Source organism: Pinus tabuliformis, chromosome 7 (assembly GCF_031772625.1).
Source record: "Pinus tabuliformis cultivar Carrire ecotype Pingquan chromosome 7, CPIR1, whole genome shotgun sequence".
Taxonomy (NCBI): domain Eukaryota; kingdom Viridiplantae; phylum Streptophyta; class Pinopsida; order Pinales; family Pinaceae; genus Pinus; species Pinus tabuliformis.
The window spans coordinates 316,945,810-316,965,495 of record NC_142293.1 but is presented as its reverse complement, the minus strand read 5'-3'; the positions used below and the strand labels follow the sequence as shown (position 1 = coordinate 316,965,495).

At 33.5% G+C, this 19,686-nt stretch overlaps 1 protein-coding gene across 1 annotated transcript; it reads left to right on the top strand.

Annotated features, from left to right (window-relative positions):
* The first annotated feature begins 7,973 nt into the window (after positions 1 to 7,973).
* LOC149247201 (jacalin-related lectin 3-like) lies at positions 7,974 to 12,988 on the top strand. Its single transcript, XM_089455835.1, has 5 exons — positions 7,974 to 8,162; positions 8,712 to 8,915; positions 10,854 to 11,237; positions 11,649 to 11,861; positions 12,373 to 12,988. Exons 1-5 carry the CDS (start codon positions 8,106 to 8,108, stop codon positions 12,721 to 12,723), a joined length of 1,209 nt encoding a protein of 402 aa, XP_089311961.1. The 5' UTR covers positions 7,974 to 8,105; the 3' UTR covers positions 12,724 to 12,988.
* Positions 12,989 to 19,686: the final 6,698 nt, after the last annotated feature.

The following is a 19,686-nucleotide window of genomic DNA, read 5'->3' as shown; positions in this document are numbered from 1 at the left end:
GCTAATGCAGCTAGATCTCTCAAAAGAATTTGACAAAGTCAACTGGAATTACTTGGAGGCCATTCTAAATGCCTTTGGCTTTTACAAGCAATGGACCAAATGGATCCTTGCTCTGATAAAATCTTCCAATTTTTCCATACTAGTAAACGGCTCCCCCTCTGCTCCTTTCTCCCCCTCCCGAGGCATTCGTCAAGGAGACCCTCTCTCCCCCTTCCTATTTGTAATCCTCATGGAAGGGCTCAGCAGGCTCATTCACAAAGCAAGAGAGGAGAGAAAGCTTAATGGCCTACACCCTTTCCCCTCCATACCTGCCACAACGCACTAGCAGTTTGTCGATGACACAATGCTGCATGGCTCTCCAACCGTCAAAGAAGCTATGGCCTTCAAAAACATTCTTCATCTCTTTAGCAAAGCTTTAGGCATGGAGATAAACCATGCCAAATCGACTATCTTCTTCTTTAACACTCATCCCGCCATCTAGAACCATCTCTCCAGCATTCTGGGCTTCCGAAAAGGCTCTCTCCCTTCTAAGTATCTGGGAGCCCCTCTCACTACCAAGCCTTGGCAAAAAACTCACTGGGAAAACATCTTAGCAAAACTGGAGAAAAAATGCAAGCATTGGACTCACAGAGCTCTTAACTTCGGTGGGAGACTTGTCCTCACCAAAGTTGTACTGCAGGCCATCCCGCAATATTTGCTATCCATCATGTCGGCCCCCAGTGGTATCATGCAGAAGATTAGAAACATCCAAAGATCCTTTTTATGGAGTGGCAATGCGGAAAAAAGAAAATGGGCACTGGTATCCATGAGCAAGCTCTGTACCTCGAAAGCAGCTGGCGGTTTAAGCTTAATTGACCCCCACACCATCAATAAGACATGTGGAGCCAAGTTGTGGTGGCGCTGGCTGAAGGAAATCAACCTACCTTGGGCCAGACACTGGAAGGAGAAATACACTCCTAACTACAACAATCAGGACCTAATCAGGATACAGGAAACTCCGGAGGGTTCTACAATATGGAACTTAGCTAGAAGAAACCGCAACTTAATTCAGGACCACGGGTTCTGGGAGATACGCAATGGGGAAATGGCCCTCTTTTGGGAAGATGCGTGGCAGCAGCTCCCAAAGCTGGAACAACCAAAGCTAGAAGAGTTCAAAACAGAATGCGAGAACAGGGGAAAGTTTACAGTCCACCACTACTGGAACCCTAACAGCCGCGACCAGGAATGGAGGGAATGGGCTATCCAGGATGTTGAGAACCCAATTGAAGAAAACGACAACACAAAGGACCTCCTGAAAGGCATAAACAATCGCACTATCAGGAAGACCACAGAAAACGACATACTGAGATGGGGCATGAAAGGAAGCGGGAAATACACTCTCAAAGAGGCCAGATAAAAACTAGAACTCTCGGAGCAAATGGAGGCGATACAATGGAGCAGCAAGGTTTGGGACGCCATATTCTGGCCTAAAATAAAAACCTTCTCATGGCTCCTCATGAGCAGAAAAACTCTCACATGGGAGAACTTGCGCAGAAAGGGTTTTTAAGGCCCCTCCATATGCCCTATGTGCAAACAAGTAGAAGAAACCATGAACCACCTTTTCAATTCCTGTGATTGGGCCGATCAACTATGGCAAGGGATGGAAATTATAATGCAGCAAACAAACAGAGACAGGGAATCCATTCAAAATACCATCATGAATTGGCCTAGCAAATACTCCAACAACATAAGAATCAACAACATATGGAAAATTCTACCAGGCTTCATAACTTGGACCTTATGGAAAGAAAGAAATCGCAGAATCTTTCAAGATGAGCACAGAAACATAGAGTACCTGCATAGAACCTTAATCCAAAACATGCGCCAATTAATCCTAGTAAAATGAAAGGCAGACCCTGATAATCATCCTTCGGCCGAGGACCAGCGAATTATGAATGCCTTCAACCTGCTCAATGCACAACAACCGGGATCCTTCGGGCAGCAGCAAAACCTAAACACAAAACCGAGGGGCTGGAGGCTACCGCCTGAAGGGTTTTTAAAACTAAACTTTGACGGTGCCTCGAGTGGCAATCCCAGCCAAGCAGGTATTGGAGGAATCATCCGAAACCATGAAGGAGACATACTCTACATATACAGCAAAGCTCTGGGGAAGGCACAAATAATGAAATGGAATTCACAGCTCTAGAAAAAGGGCTAAGAATCCTCCAAATTAATCAAACAGGTAAGGCAGTAATTGAAGGAGACTCTGAGGTGGCCATTAATGTGGCGAGGAAAATCCATGGAGGAACGTCGGCTAGCAGAGTCACAAAACACTAGCGATTGTCCAAGGTCATAGACAACATTGCCAAGCTGATAGGAGCAATGAAAGGCCTCATCTTTCAGGCGGTAAGGCGAAATGCCAATGCGGTTGCTGACCACTTGGCAAATCATGGGATTGAACACCCCAACGAAGTATGGGACAGCTGTTGGCAGCAGGTCGACAATCAGCAATTAAAGAGCAAATGCATCCAACTCTCACGATTAGATATGGTGACGGCAGAGGAGTCCGACCGGAGGGTCGAATAGCCCAACGCCATAATTGCATGAACAGGCTGACTAGGCGCGTACCATTAATTCCCGGCAGAATGCGAAGGACATACAGGATGAGGGCAACCATGACAGAAGCAGGTGACAAAGATTTGTGCAGGGCCATAATCTGTGGTGATATGAGCCGCCGAAACATTACAAGGAACAGGGACACATGGCACAATATGGAGCAAGCAGGGCGCGGCGACCGTAGACGGGTTCAATTATCCCACAACCCAACCAAAACTCCATCACACAGCAATTATGGTGATCTGACGTGCAAGTTGCACAAAATTAACCGATCACTCACCGGAAACCTCCCCGAATTTGGTTATTTAACCACTCTCAATTACCCAACGACAAACATTGTCTCAGTGTGCAGAAAATTTGTCCCTCCTCAATTTGCAAACAGCGCTCGGGATACAGCTTGGCAAGATAGCAGCACCATGGCTGGGAAGACTAGCCGCAACAAATCAGCCAAAAATGATCTGCAGCAGGCAAGAGAGATGTTTGAGAGGCGAACCTCGCAACGGAACAAGCGCAAAATCATTGATTTAGAAGCCACTGTCCAGGACGAGGAAAGTAAGCTCTCTGATCAGCAAATCGGGAAGGAAGTCGACTGGCTCCAGGACCCGGGAACTCCCAGCACTCGGGCCACTCAGTTCGTAAGAACTCAAGCGGAAGGTTGGCGAATGAAGACCCTCCTTGCCAAAGCTATGGATGTCCAAGGCGAACACGCGGAACAGCTGCGTAAGCTCAAACAATTTGCCGAAACTATGTCGCATGACCACATGGCAGTGGTGGAAAGCAGCGAATTTAAATTGAGCGCGATCCACCAACAAGTCGATACCATGGAGAAGAAACTCACTGTGCTGATCAAGCTTCTGAAACAAACCATTGGGCAAGACAACAAGCCCTCCAACATGCAGAAGAGTGAACCTTCAGGAGACCAGCAGGGCAACTCATCCAAGCCTGGGCAGATCTACATGTCAAGACCCAACCCGGTCCTGGAAATGTTCAAACGCCTCTGAATCTGCAGTCCATCAGGCCTCCCCTGCTTCTCTCCTCTCAGCGGGTTATTATGTCTTTGGTCCAGGTTTCCTCTGTCTTTGTCTGTTGTCCACTCTTGCTAATAGCCGCCCTGCGTGGTGTGCATGTTCTTAGTTTTCTGTTATCTAGTCTTTTCCAGTCATCTGTCAATCTAGTCTCTTCTGGTATCATGGGGCAAGGCCTGCAGTTTAACGGCCAGTAATCTGCTTCTGCAGAAATTTTGTACTATATTTTGTTTTTGTTAATATCAAAGCTTACTTAAAAAAAAATATTATTTCGGTAAAGTACTATGAATTAATATAATTAAAAATATATTATTTTTTAATAAATTAAATAATGAATAAATTAATCCATAATAAATTATTAATTAATAATTATAATTAACGAGGGTAATTAATAATAATTGATATAATACAATATTATATAATAATAATTATAATCAATATAGGTATATAATATTATATTACTCAATATTATATATATTAATTATTAATATTTATTATAATTATAATTAATTAATATTATAATTACAAATAAAATTTAAAAATTAAGATTTTTTTTAATTTAATTTTTTTCCCTATTTATGCTCACAATATTTCTTACACATTTATATATGTTATAGGTTTGGGATATATGTATTAATTTAAAATTAAACTTAATAATTCAAAATGCTAAATATACAAAATTGATAAACAATGTAATCAAGGTGACAAAGATATACAAAGATTAATGAAATATTATAAATTAAAAAGCCATCTATAACATTGAACTTCTCCAAGCATCTCACAAATTACTGCGGATATCACTCAACAATATAATCAACTCACTCACCAATGTAATCAAGTGTGGATATCACTCACCAATGTAATCAACAATAGCCAAAGTAATGCGAAATCTAATAAAAAGGCGTTGTGGATTTAATTATGTGTGAACCAAAACTTTGCAAATACCATTATGAGTATTAATAAGTCAATGCCAATGTCAATATACCATAGTTATACATTTGGATAGGCTAGGCCAAGACAATCAATCAATCCATTGATTAATTACATTTAAAAAACAAATTATTATATTAATATAGATAAAAGTTAAATATAGAAGTTAAGGTAAATTAATTAAAATTAAAGAAAAACAATTCTTACAAAGTAACAAATTAGGCAATTTTAGTTTTTAAAATTATTAATTCACTATATTTCAAAATATATTCATTTTATTTCAAGAGGTTAAAAGTTCTCCGATTCATTTTATTTCATTTCAAGAGGTTAAAATAAAATGTTAAAATATGGAAAACCCTGCGATACTTCGAACATTATGGTGAAGCAATATATTACGGATAGTTACGATACTGAATATTTTTGTTGAAACAATATATATTTATTTCAATTGACGCTCAGACCAATTATCGTCCAAGCTGAACTACTTGCAGAATTTGGATTGAAACAGTGTTGTTGAAAGTCTGAAATTAATTTTAATTTAGATTTATTCCAAAAATAAAATTGAAGTAGGTTTGTTGGATTAACAAAACTGAAGTCAAATTTTTAAGTTCCTCTGTCCGGTCCATTAGGTTTTTAAAATAATCAAGCTTTTACAGAATAATCAAGCTTTTACAACATCGTTATCAAATTGGGCAGAAACTGCAGCCCAAAAAGTAAAAGAAAGTTAGATTTGTTATGTCATTTGGTATTATGATTAAGAAGAAAAAATTATATATCCAGGAAAAAATTGTTAAATATTGGATAAACCAAAGTTTTTATTATGTTTTGTGACATGGACTAACTATTTCTAGTGGAATTTTATCTCTTGGGATGTGCTAGTTGACTAACACATGTAGGTTTTGGTCTAACTCTAATTGTGATTCCGAACAGTGGTATTAGATCGTAAATCATGAATACACACTCTGCTCGAGTTGGGGGAGATTGTAGGGCATTGGATAAAATCCCACGTGTTTCGTGATAATGTCTAAGGGCCTCTTGTGAATCTCCACTTGCAAGTTTTGGCCTTGCAAATTTTGGTCTAACGACAATCTTTATTCCCAACAACTTTCGGCCTCTTATGAATCCTTATTTCTAGCAATATGATTATTGACTAACACCACTTATAAATTCAAATCTAATAACAATCCTCCCAACAACTCTTTTCATCCAAACTTTTATATTATCATATCCAATACTCCTGGATGTGGGTGCATACAACGATTGACAAGACGGCAGAGGGACGAGTAGGCAAGTGGCACCGCCACAAAGCTACCTGTAAGCTCGCACAGATAGCAGTCTATCGGTCTTACAACCAGCTTAATTGCCATTCAATGTGGCACTCAAACCAATTCAACAATGTCGTCCCGCCTCGGCTTTGTACCATGGAGGCCTCAGGTAATAATCTACCCACTTACTCTGTTTTAGTTCCTCTGTGTTTGAATTACAATTGCCCTCTGGATGATGTGAAGCCTAGCATACGCACTACAATAGGCAGGCGTTGCAATCTCCTGTGCTGCATTGATTTTGGAACGAGCATCCATCACTCTCACAGCCTGCTCTGCAATTTCATTCTCGCCTCCGAGCCCACTGAGCCTTCCGCCCCCAATCTCCGCACAGAGCAGACCTCATTCATGTAGGCCCCCCCTCCCCAAGGCATCATGCCAAGGTAGGCCCCTCCTCCCCAAGGCATCATGCCAAGACCGCGCCAGAGAATGAGCAGCAGAAGAGGCAGCCTTAGAGGGAGACTGTACCGCTCCTCGCCTTCCCCGATCTTTGATTCTTCTTCCCCTTCATCAACTCCCATCTCAGACCAATATCTTGATACGCGCAGTGGCAGAAGCCACAGAGGGTGCACTCAAGTTGTTCGTCCCATGTCCCCGCATTCTCGTCCTTCTACCACAGCTTCCCCTTCCAGTTCACAGCCAACTCCTCATTCAGCCCAATTCACCTACCAAAGCACCCTGAATTGACCCATTATCATGGCAACCATCACAATTCTGTTTCAGGAAGAGCCCTCCAGTAATGGAGGTCCTCCCACTCAAGCGACTAAGAATAGGGATACTGCACAAGGCGAGGCAGATACAGCTCAAGGCAAGCCTTCCACCGCAGAGCATATTCAGGCACGTCAAATGCATGAAGACAAGGGTCGGATGCACGAAGATGAGGAGGACATCTATGAATATAGATGTTTCATAGAGCAACCGACCGCAGCAAATGACAATTAGCACTACACGCGTCATCAGGCTCTAGTCTCCACACGTCATCAGGTTCCATGGGTAATATGGTTCCAAGTTTCATTTTGATTTTTTAAAGAAAACAATTAATTTTGAAAAAACTTTCATGCAAATATTGTCATATGCTTATATGCTGGTTTCCTTTACTCAAGCAGCAAATTTATTACAATTTGGACTGATTTCTCATCTCTAGACAGTCCTATTTTGTTTGTAATGCAATATGCCATAAACTCTGGCTAGAAAATGCAAAGGCCAAAACCTCCTTGTATTATTAGTATTATTTATTTTGTTAAAGTAATAGATTTTAAATTTACTATCGATGACCAATTAAAACAGCATTACAGCCAACGTCCACTTCGTATCCTTTGATAGACAGAATGGTTGGGATTTAAACTGCCAAAACTTTGCACCGCTATCTTAGCCTTAAGGCATCAAATCTCTGGAACCCTTCAGGACGGTGGTGCAAGACGGCAAAATACTTTTACTTTTAGCGCATTATTGTAGACCGTTGCGATACTTCGAATACTTTTGTTGAAGCAATCGCGGCTTTTAATTGGAATCTCACCGATTAACGTTCAACCTAAACTACTAGCAGAGGTTGGGTTAAAGTCTTGAGTTTATTTTGATGGTTGATTTGTTGGATATTTGGCAATTAAAGATAAATATAGGAAAAGTTAAATAATTGACCGAACTTATATCTATTTGATTGTCAAATATTCTGCAAATCAACCATCAAAATAAAAATATAAATAATGGGTCGAATCGATATCCAATTGATGGTCAACTATTCGACAAATCAACAATCGAAATAAAAATGCCAGGGTCGAAATAGTTTCGCTTAAAGCTGAAATTAAAACAGCATTACAGTGCACTTCGGAGCCCCACATTATTTGCGATTCAAACTACTGGAGCCCATCAAGATGGTGGTGCAACACTGTAAAAAAGTTGTACTTGCAGCGCATTTTCATTAGACACCGTTAACGTCCCAATCTCACATCGGTGGAATTTTGGTATTTGTGACATCAACAGCTCGGCATTTTGGTGCAGGTAATGAATTCTCCTTATCGCATTTGATTCCATAATCACTTTACATATAGGAGGTCCGTGTGGGATATCTTGATGGAATTTTAGAGATATCAGATTTAACCGCCTTCAGTCTATATATTTATCTGAGAGCCACTCAAATTTGTGAGCAGTGTTTGTGAGTATCTTTAGGTTTTGCTGAATTGTTTTTCACCCTAAGGACTAATCAAGCACTTTGATAGAGCAGCGATTATTTACCATGGCAGGGATTGGAAAAGTCACAACTAAGGCACTCGGAAATAATCTTCCATTGGAGGTACTCACTCTGTACATTTTTTTGGTTCAAAAAAAAGAAAAACCTGTCATGGAATGCTTTTCCATAATCTGGAATAGTTATTTCTTTTAAAGGTCCTTTTTAGATTTTATCAATTTATTGTTGAGTAGGGATAATAAATTAATTTTTTTATATTAATTTTATATTTAAAATTTCATACATTATTTAAGGAGTTGTCTATAATGCGACTTTTTGGAGATTTCAGGGCGGAAGAAATTGAGATTAAATCATGATTTGTTGCAGTTAAAATGGTTTTTTAACTGCATATTTGGATTCAGCACCCTGAAAAACCCCTGGACGCTTTGATTGTGCAGAAAGTAGCTATCAAACTTGAGATTCCAATAAATTGCTGCCGAATTTTCACCGGAAAAACCCGTCGAAAAAACTTTCAAAAAGTCGCGTTATAGACAACTGCCTAATTTAATGTTGAAATTAATTTTTCACTTTTATTAATTAGATTATACACCAATTTAATGTCTAACCCTTTATCCTAAATCTTCATTTCCTCTTTATTTCTACGACCTAATACAGGAGCCGAGCCATGATCCAATCTCGTCTGGACCATGGGGAGGTGAAGGTGGGCTGTCATGGGACGATGCCGTCTTTACGGGGATTCGCCAGATTGTAATCAATAGTGGGAGAGCTATTGATTCCATTACGATAGAGTACGATAAAAATGGAGTTTCGCATTGGTCTGTGAGACACGGTGGATCAGGAGGCCTCCAGACTCACAAGGTACATGCATAATTAGCATTGCAGTTCGACCCTATCGTTTGTCATTCAATTTGATGGAGTATTCCTACATAATTATTAATTTGTTATTGATATATAATTTAGGTGATGGGAGGGTTTAATAATAATTTTTTTATTTAGATTTTTATAACATGAACATGAAAATGTTAATAATCTTGAAAAAGGTAAAGAAAAAAATAAATTAAATAAAAAAAAAAAAAAAAAATTATTGTGGAGAAAGTAAAAAATCTTATTTTTGGGTTATTTTTGCACAAATGGAGTACTTTTATATTAAACTGTGATCAACCCATCGAAATTTTGCATCTGTATTAAAATTGTTTTTGCATATTTATTAAAAATGGTATACATATAACTCCAATAACTCTATCCATAGGGGGAATGAATTAGTTCAATTTTTAATATAAATCAGTGTTTTTTTACTGGAAAAAATAATTAGTTCAATTTTAATTCAGATATTATATATAAAATGCAATTAAATTTATTAGAAGTATTCAAAATCATGATTTTTAAATTATTATAAAAATAAAGTACCCAAAATTTTACAGTTATTCATAATATTTAATTTTTAATTAATTATAAAACCAATTTTAAATTTATTTTAATCAATTTAAATTTAAAAAATATTATTAATTAAATAAACTTCAATAAAGTTTTAAATTTTTTTAAAATTTAATATTATTTTTTAGGTACATAATTAAATATTAATTTTTATAATAATTAAACTGTATATCTAAAATGATCATTTTATCTTAATAAATATAGTTTTATTTTTACTTAATTATTAATATTATAATATATAGAATTATTTTTTTTTAATTTTAAAATTATTAAATCCCACTATATTGAATATTTATATTGATAATCATTTAATTATATTTTTTATAACATAATAAATAAAAATAAAAATAAATTAAATTAAGATAAAAATTAGTTTATTATTATTATTATTATTATTATTATTATATTTTGAAGATTATATATGAAAAAATATTAAAAATTTTAAATCTATATAATATATTGATTTTTTGATGAAAAATATATATATTTTTTTAATCTTCAAATTTAAATAAATATATACATCATAAATTATTAATATTAAAATATTTATGAGGATAAAATTATTTTTTCCTTTGCTTAAAATTTTGACTATAATTTTTTGTTTAGATGAAAAGAAATTTTATTTTAATATAAACTGGTTTAATGTCCAATGGCATAGTGTTTTATTTATATATCATAATTATTTAAAAAATACTTAAATATATTTATCTTGTATGATTAAAAATAATATATACAATATATTTTTTATTTAAAGTATATATATATATTTATCTTTTAATTGAATTTCATTTTTTTTAAGTCAATGACATGATATCATTTTAAAGATAGATAGATATTTTTATTTTATAAATAAATAGGTATTTTTCAATTTAAACAATAATATTAACTTCATTTTCATTATTTTTATTATTTTTAAAAAAGATTTATACTTCATATGTAAAAAGTCCTTCTACTTCACTATAAATCAACTGACATAAGATGCATAGTAAGATATTCTTATAAAATCCAATACGCTCTTTGAATCACAGCTTGAAACCCTGATTTATTAATATCTAATTATAATGTATCAATGTGAAAAGTACCTTAAAAATATATTTATGTTTAATAGGTGAAAAACCTTGATGATAATGATAAAGTGTATAGTAAGATATTCTTATAGGTTGAAACCCTTATACACATTTTGAATAACTGCTTGAAATCCTATCGCCTAATTTAATTAAAAAAAAATCAAAAATTTAATTTCAAATTTTACAAAATTAAAACACTTAGATTTATTCATTAAAAAAAAATTTAAAAGAAATCACAAATTTTTCCGGATATAATTTTCCGGATATAATTTTTTTTCTTTTTTTCTTTTTTCAGATTCCATTGGATTATCCTAAAGAAAAGCTAGTTTCCATATCCGGATACTTTGGAGCATTCTATCGGGGAGGCCCGGTTGCAATAAGGGCGTTAACATTGTACACCAATCGTGGAAAATATGGGCCTTTCGGCGTAGAGGAAGGCACATTCTTTGCGTCTCCCACATTGGGAAGCAAAATAGTGGGATTCCATGGACGAAGCGGCCTATACTTGGACGCCATTGGGGTCTACACTCAGATGTTTCTCCAATGCTGCGCCGGTAACAGGAATTGCGAGGCTTCCAAGGTACTGCCAAAGGTCATTTCAGCAGTCAGAGACATTGTCGACGCAGTCAAGGTTCCCCCACCTCCAATATCCTTCCAAGGAGATTACATTTCTCCAGAGGTGATTTAAAATTCTATTCAATTTTTTTTTTTAATGTTATCTTTTTAGTATTTTATTTAGATGGTCAAGCAATTCACTTGACTATTAAATTTCAAAATATTTTCAAAATCTGCTATATTAGAGTGAAGAATTTTTTAGAATGGGAAGTGAAGAGAGATTGAACAATTCATTTGATTATTAAATTTCAAAATATTCTCAAAATTTGATATCTTAGTTTTAAAATCGCAAAACTTAGATGGTAGATTTTAGATTATAGATTTTAAAAATATTTAGAATCTGAAAGTGGGAAGATCAAACAATTCACTTGACCATTAAATTTTAAAATATTCCCATAATATAATATCCACAAAGGTTATAACGACTTCATTTTTCTTTCCTGACTACTTGATTTTTCTTTCCTGACTTTACCAGACTTACACAGCAGTCCACTGGAAACCCGTTCCTTCTGTAAAGTGGGGTGGACAGGGAGGGAATCCCTGGGATGATGGGGTATACAGTGGCATCCGCCAGATTGCTATAGCCTATGGAGATGCTGTGGATTCTATCACTTTTCAGTACGATCGAAACGGCAATTCTATTTGGTCAATACGCCATGGAGGCCTAGGAGGCGCCAGAAAAGAGACGGTAAGCTGCTTATTCATTGAAAGATCTACTGTTCAGTAGAATTCATGGCGATAATATGATGATAAATCTTAGCAAAAATTTTCTAGAAAAATCACATTGATAATTTAGGGTCTACTTTTATTGAGATTTATTATTTCTATAAAGATTATGATAATGTTTTATATATAAATATAGTGAGTTGTAGAGAATTGTTAATATGAGGGTTTTTTTATTTAATATGTTGTTATAATTTCGTTCTTCATTTTGTTTTGACAATGAATTATATTTATTAATCACATTTGATGATGTGATTATCACCGAAATTTGTTCTTATAAATTTGTTATGGATCACAGAAGCATCAATTCGATAAATATAGTTAGCTTAGAGAATTGACCCTAATAACTACACTAAAAAAACAGCCCAAAAAATTAAGCTCCTGGCCAATGATTTGCTTACTACATAATGCTTAATTTGCTTACTACATAATGCTTAATGTTTACCTATATAATCATACCTATTTTTCATTTGCAGATTAAATTCGATTATCCAGATGAATTCTTGACAGCAGTCAATGGTTACTATGGCCATTTCGGCCCTTCTAAACCACTGACAGTGAGGTCTCTAACCTTTGACACAAACCGTGGAAGGTATGGCCCGTATGGCCAAGAAATAGGAACATTCTTCACCACTCCAACGACTGGACGCAAGATTCTGGGATTTCATGGGCGCTCTGGTTGGTATTTGGATGCAATTGGAGTCCACTTGATAGTGGAGCATCCCATGGACGAGGAGAATAAAGAAGAAGTTGAAAATGCGTGGAAGGAATTCGTGTCCAGAGTGGTCCATCAAAGAGTCCTAGTGGAATCGAATGGTGACAACTGATGCAGATACACAAATCTAATTCATGTAGGCAGGCTGGAAATTCAGAATATCTCCATCCTTTTATTAGGTATTTCCTGAGAATATATTTCTAATGTTTGAGCCGTATTAATATTTTTATTATTTAGTCGTTAGCTCTCTCATTTAGGTTTAGATGGAGAGTTCAAAACTGGTATACTATTACTGAAATGAGATGGAGGAGCCATGTGTCCCCATCTACGATCTGACAGATATTTATATTATTTCTTTGAATGTATTATTGGTTGTTTCTATTTGTGGAGCCATTGCCAACTATGTAAATTTGTTTCGTTCCAGCACTGCCCAGACTGCCTGAACTCCTCCTCATACATCTTATGAACATAATATCTTAGAAAGTAGTCAGGTTTACTTATTAAAAAAATATGAGAAGAAGGTGAGTCATATTGGAGAAAACTGTACAGGAATATATATATATATATATATTTTAATTACATGGTGAATCGGTAACTGCCAGGCTTAATCTATGGGAGACTAAGGATCAAACCTCATAGCTCCCACTATAACACCAAGAGCATAACCAACCACCTGTAAGTCAGGTATACTAAGTTCGTATAATTTTAGCAAGAACAAACTCACGGGAAAAGGGAATCCACCCCTCTAACTGCCACCACAGCAAGTCATTGTACTCAATATTAACACTACTGTCCAGGAATATTAACACTACAGTATCTCAATGTTTCAAGCTGCTGTCATTGTCAAGGCCTAAGACATCTTGCACCTTGCACTTCATTGTATCCATGTGAAATCATGTTGGTATTGATATATTAAATGTTTAGAGAATTTCAAATAAAAAGGGTTTTATAATGGTCAAATTTAGCCTATTTGTTTATATATTAGATATGTGTTTACCTAAATCGGAAAAAAATATTGCTGAACACTTTGTTAACTGTTTAACAATTTTATTTTTTTTAATTAATATATAGCTCTTTTTATTGTTTTGATATAATATATTTATTTTTTAATTTTCTTTTATTCTAAATTTTTCTTGCTTTTATTTACATTAGATATACCCTACCCTAATTTTACACAACTTTTAAAACTCTGGTATTAAGATACATGTAAATAAAGTACATAGATTAAATCATAACATTATATTTTATTTACATTAGATATACCCACCCTAATTTTACACAACTTTTAAGACTCTGGTATTAAGATACATGTAAATAAAGTACGTAGATTAAATCATAACATTATATTTAAATATTGAACCATTTTTAGAAAAATCTAAATAAATTTATATATAGCTATTTAAATTTTATTTTATAATTTTAAAAATATATATTTAGTTATAATTTGTTTTTGTTTTTTTAATGTTATTTGAATATGGTAGATAATTCTATTATAATATTACCATTTATTTATGAAAATATATTATTTTTTTATATGAATTTATTATATTTTTATAGTATGTTTTTGTCTTTTTATTATATAAATAAATATTTTTTTTAAATTCAAATATATAAAATCTATATATATATATAATTAATCATATCATAAATGCCTGTGAAATTTAACTATACTATAAAAAATTAGAATTCAATTATTTAAACACAAGGATAAAAGGGAAAAGAAAAAAGAGTTAATCATTGTAGAATGAGCATCAACTGAAATGAAATTGAAATTTGTTCATTCTCTTTGATGTAAATAGTTGTCCTCCATGTATAAATATAAACTAACACAACCACATCAATAAAATAATTACCAAAATTGATGGAACTTTAAAAATTAAACATAATTAAAAATTAAAAACTTAAATAAGACTTGTATCTTTAATAACTTCATAATTAAAATAATTACATAAATTAATAAAAAAATATTAAAATAACCACTTAAATTATAATTACTTAAATTAATTATAAATTAAAAAATAACTAAAATTAATAAAAAAAATAAAATTAACCATATAAAATAATAAAAATTTGAATAACTTAGAAAGTAAAAATAACTAAACCACCAAAATATATATATTTTTTACAGCTCATGGTTTTAGGGTTTTACTTATTAGAGTTTTTAATACTATGTTTAAAAGATAATAATAATAATAATAAGTTATTAATATAATTACTAATAGTCAATTATTATTATTATTATTTTATTAATATCATTTTAAACTTAATAATACTATTTAAATTTTAATAAATTTATAATAATGTAATAATAACTTCATAATATTGCATTGATCTATAAATTTATACATTAATAGTCTATTAATTTAAATACTAACTCATCATAATCATGATCAATTTGGTCAAAGATAGCGAACATGAAGATCATGTTGAACCATGATAATTGATAGACATTATGTTTAACATTCTTACTATTAAGCATAAACACACATCTAGAGTCGTGATGATGACATAGACAAAGATATTTAACCTTTGTAGTCAACCATGGTCACTGTTAATCAACTATATGTTTACCATACTCAATGGTAGTTAACATTATTCAATCATAGTCATCCATTGTCAAACATGGTTAACCATGGTCAATCATGGTCAACGATGGTCAATCATACTCAATGATAGACAACATTGTTCACTCATATTTATCCTTGGTCACACATGGTCACACAAGGTCAACCATGGTCAATCATGGTCAACCATGTTTGTTCATCGCATTGTGACAAAGATTGTCCAGATATGAAAATCAACCATGGTCAGCCATGGTTGATCATGCTCAATTATGTTCAACCATATTTTATAAAATTAATTTTGGTTAACCATGGTTAATGATGGTCAACCATTGTCCAATGACGCATTATGAAAAAGATTGTCTAAATATGAAAATCAATCATTGTCTCAACCATGGTCCAATGTCGCATTATGACAAATATCATCATAATATGTTAACCATAGTCAACCATGGTCAATAATTGTTAACCTTGGTCAACCATAGTCGAGTGTCGCATTGTAACAAAGATTGTCTTAATATGAAAATCAATCATGGTTAAGCATGGTCAACCATGGTCCAACATCACATTGTGACAAGGATTGTCTCAATATGAAAATCAACGATGGTCAACCATGTTTATTTTAGCGCTTATTATATTCATCTTAGGGTTTATACCTTGGGTTTATAATATTAGTCCCTTGGGTTTATTATTATTCCCTTGGGTTCATAATCCCTTGGGGTTTTAGCATTAACCATGGTCAATATGAAAATCAACCATGGGTCAGCCATGTTTATTTTAGTGCTTATATTATTTATCATAGGGTTTATATACCTTGGGTTTATAATATTTATCTTAGGGTTTATATACCTTGGGTTTATAATATTTATCTTAGGGTTTATATACCTTGGGTTTTCTTTTTTTATCCCTTGGGTTTATTATTCCCTTAGGTTTATAATATCAATCCTTTGGTTTTATTAATCTAAGGGTTCATATTCCTAGGGCTTAGTATTATTCTCTTAGGTTTATAATCCCTTGGGTTTATTATTCCCTTAGGTTCATAATATCAATCCTTTGGGTTTATTAATCTAAGGGTTCATATTCCTAGGGCTTAATATTATTCTCTTAGGTTTATAATCCCTTGGGTTTTTAGTATCAATCCCTAGGGTTTATTAATCCTTAGGGTTTATTATTCCCTTGGGTTTATAATATCAATCATGGTTAACCATGGTCAACCATGTTTTATAAAATCAAACATGGTCAATCATGTGCAGTCATGGTCGAACATCGCATTGTGATAAAGATTGTCTTGATATGAAAATCAACCATGGTTAAGCATGCTCAACCATGGTCCAACATCGCATTGTGAAAATTATTGTATCAACATGAAAATCAACCATAGCCGACTGTGTTTATTTTATTGTTTATAATATTTTTTTAGGGCCTTGGTTTTATAATATTAGTCCCTTGGGTTTAATATTATTCCCTTGGGTTCATAATCCCAAGGGGGTTTTTAGTATTAATCCCTTGGGTTTATTATTCCCTTGGTTTTATAATATCAATCATGGTCAACCATGGTCAATCATAGCCAACCAAGATCAACCATGGTCAAATGTCACATTATGATAACGCTTGTCTCAATATGAAAATCAGCCATGGTTAATGATTGTCTTAGTAATGGTTATTGATTCTCCTATTGTGGGAATGGTTATGAGTTTGTCAATATTTTTATTCCTATAGATAACACTCTTTAGGCATGAAGGAAGCTCTAGGCTTGCCTTAGTAAAGGTTTGATTGAGATGCTAATTTCCTTTAAAAATGTTGAGCCTCATACAGGTTGTCTTGGGAAAAAAAAAAAAACCAGTAAGGTGCACTGTCATGACAGTAAGGTGCTTATACAGGTTGTTTATACACGCCTATTTACTTTCGCACTAGATATGGATCGGTGCCTTGGTCTCAGTTTGGGAACACATAGGAATACATTCCCTGATATGTTTCCCTAATCGAGGGAAGCATGTGAAGGCATATGAGGATATGATAGATTATAAATATTAATGATACATTGATTTTATATATTAGTGTCATCATGATAGGTCTTGATTTGATCTTAGATCTCTATTGAAACTAAGATTTGTTATGAAACTATTCAACATATGTACCTCCCCTTGCATTTACAAGATGTCCTTGCTTTAAGGGGTCAATTTTCTTTTTATCCAAGAAATATACTTGGTGACATTTGTTATTGTTTCAGGTGCCAAATCATGAAAATCACTCACCTTCACCTTTCACACTTTTTTAAAGGCATTAACATCAACTATTTTCAAAGGGATATTATATAGACAAAGACAATGAAATATGTATAACTAGAAATGACATTAAAACAAGGGAAATACTTATAAGGTGGTATCAAAGAGGTTGGCATTCAACTACTTAGCTCCTTTTGGACATCAAGATTCTTTAGTACTCAATTTCCCTTCACAATTGCTTTAGTTTTCTAATAGTTGAGTTGAGTTCCTAAACCACTTCAACCACCTGTAATTTTGGATTACGTCCCCACCATTGTATCCAAACTTTGGATAGGTTCTATGAGTTATAGTTAACTTCTCTATCTGTATAGTATAGAGTTGAGGATATCCATCTTAATAGATTGTGGTTTTACTGTACTATTCTTGTTAAGAATAAAGAAAATACTCCTGATTTGAAAAGAATTTTACTCTTTCTTCCTCCACTAAATTTCTCCATATGATACTAATAATTGTTTGCTCTTATAATTTTTACTAGTTGATCTGCTCGACAATTTTTGCTTCTTTAGACATGCTCCAAATCCATCTTCTCAAAGTTAATGTTGTAACTCAATTCTTCTTAGTGAAATACTTTTTCTAATTCAAACTGGCCTCAATTTGCTTTATGTTAAATTGATAATTAGGATTCTATTTTCCCCTTTAATTTATTTATCCCCATTGTGAGCTCCATTTTCTTGATAATGTGGTTAATAAAATGTTCTCATTATATGGGATCTGAACTAATATATTGTATTGGTTGAGAATCTTGTTGTCTTCATCATCTAATTGTTTTGTAATCCCTAGATTGTCACGATTTTGTATACTTTTGTATCATTTTGTATCATTGGACTTCACATGGATTTCATTCTTCTTTCGAATGGATGAAACTTGGTTCATTCTAAATGGGTTTACAAACGAAACCCTGATAGTAGATTTCTGTAGTTCACACTTAAAACTCTTAGCTATGGAGTGAAAGTAAGGTCTTCCTAGCCAAAAAGAGTTCATGCACTCACTTACTTATATGACAAGAAAATATAAACTGTTTCAATATTACAGGTTGTCATCTAATCCATTTTAGGTATTTGAATCAGAAAGTAAGTGAGGTGGTTACTCTCAAAGTGGTGAGGATGTCGTTGGGACTGGATTAACTTGACTACTTTAACTGTTGTCTATGCTACTATCTGAGCTTACCGTGCTCTAGTTTCTTCTGCCTCTGCATATGTCACTAAGTCAAATTGTCAATTACATCTTATCTAAATACATTCCTGCTTTTGTTCGGTCAATGAAGTCAACTGGTTCTTTAATAGGATATGGATCCGCTATTGGTGGGATTACGTAAGACCTTGAATTATATCACTGAATTTCCCACTAATGTAGAAAATGAGTTTATTAACAAACTTAAGGCATGCATTGTGGCAAAGAGATTTTCATAAATTAATTAAATTGTACAAAAAACTGAAATAAATAACTTGATTATACTGTGAAATGTTCTGTGATCAAGAAATGAAAATAAAACTATAAGAAAATTGTTCAAAAACTGAAATAACTAACTTGAATATACTATGAAATGTTCTATGATGGCTTGTCTTTAGGGCTGGTGAATAGTTTGAATGTCAAACATGCAACTTCAACAATGGTTCACTACTACATAAAGGAGGGTTTTAATACAATATTTGAGACAATTTTTGGGTAAATTGTCTTAACTTAAGACAAAAAAAAAATATGTATTGTCTTAAATATTGTCTTTAAGCGGGTGTCTCAAAAATTATTGTCTTAAAAAATAGTGTCTTAAAGATTATTGTCTTAAAAAATATTGTCTTAAAGAATATTGTTTTAAAGATTATTGTCTTTAAAAATATTGTCTCTATAAAGAGAGTATATAACACAACCATTATTGTCTCTTATGAGACAATTTCATTTTTGTCTCTATAAACATAACACTCGAATTAGAGACAATATGTCTTTAATACTAGCTATTCTGTCTCTAGAGACTATAAAAAAATTATTTAAAGATCACTTTCGTCTCTTTAGAGACAATATAAAACAATGAATCTAGAAATATCTCACCATTGAAATAAATCGATATAAAAAACATTTAATTAAAAATGAACTACAAAATCATTTATTAATTCATGTTAGCGCACAGTGGAGTAAAATCACCAACCTCCTGCTTGTAAAGCAGACGCTCTTCGATTGAGCTAGCACACTTTAAAAAATTATGTGAAGAGTTATGGCAATCCTTAAAATTACATT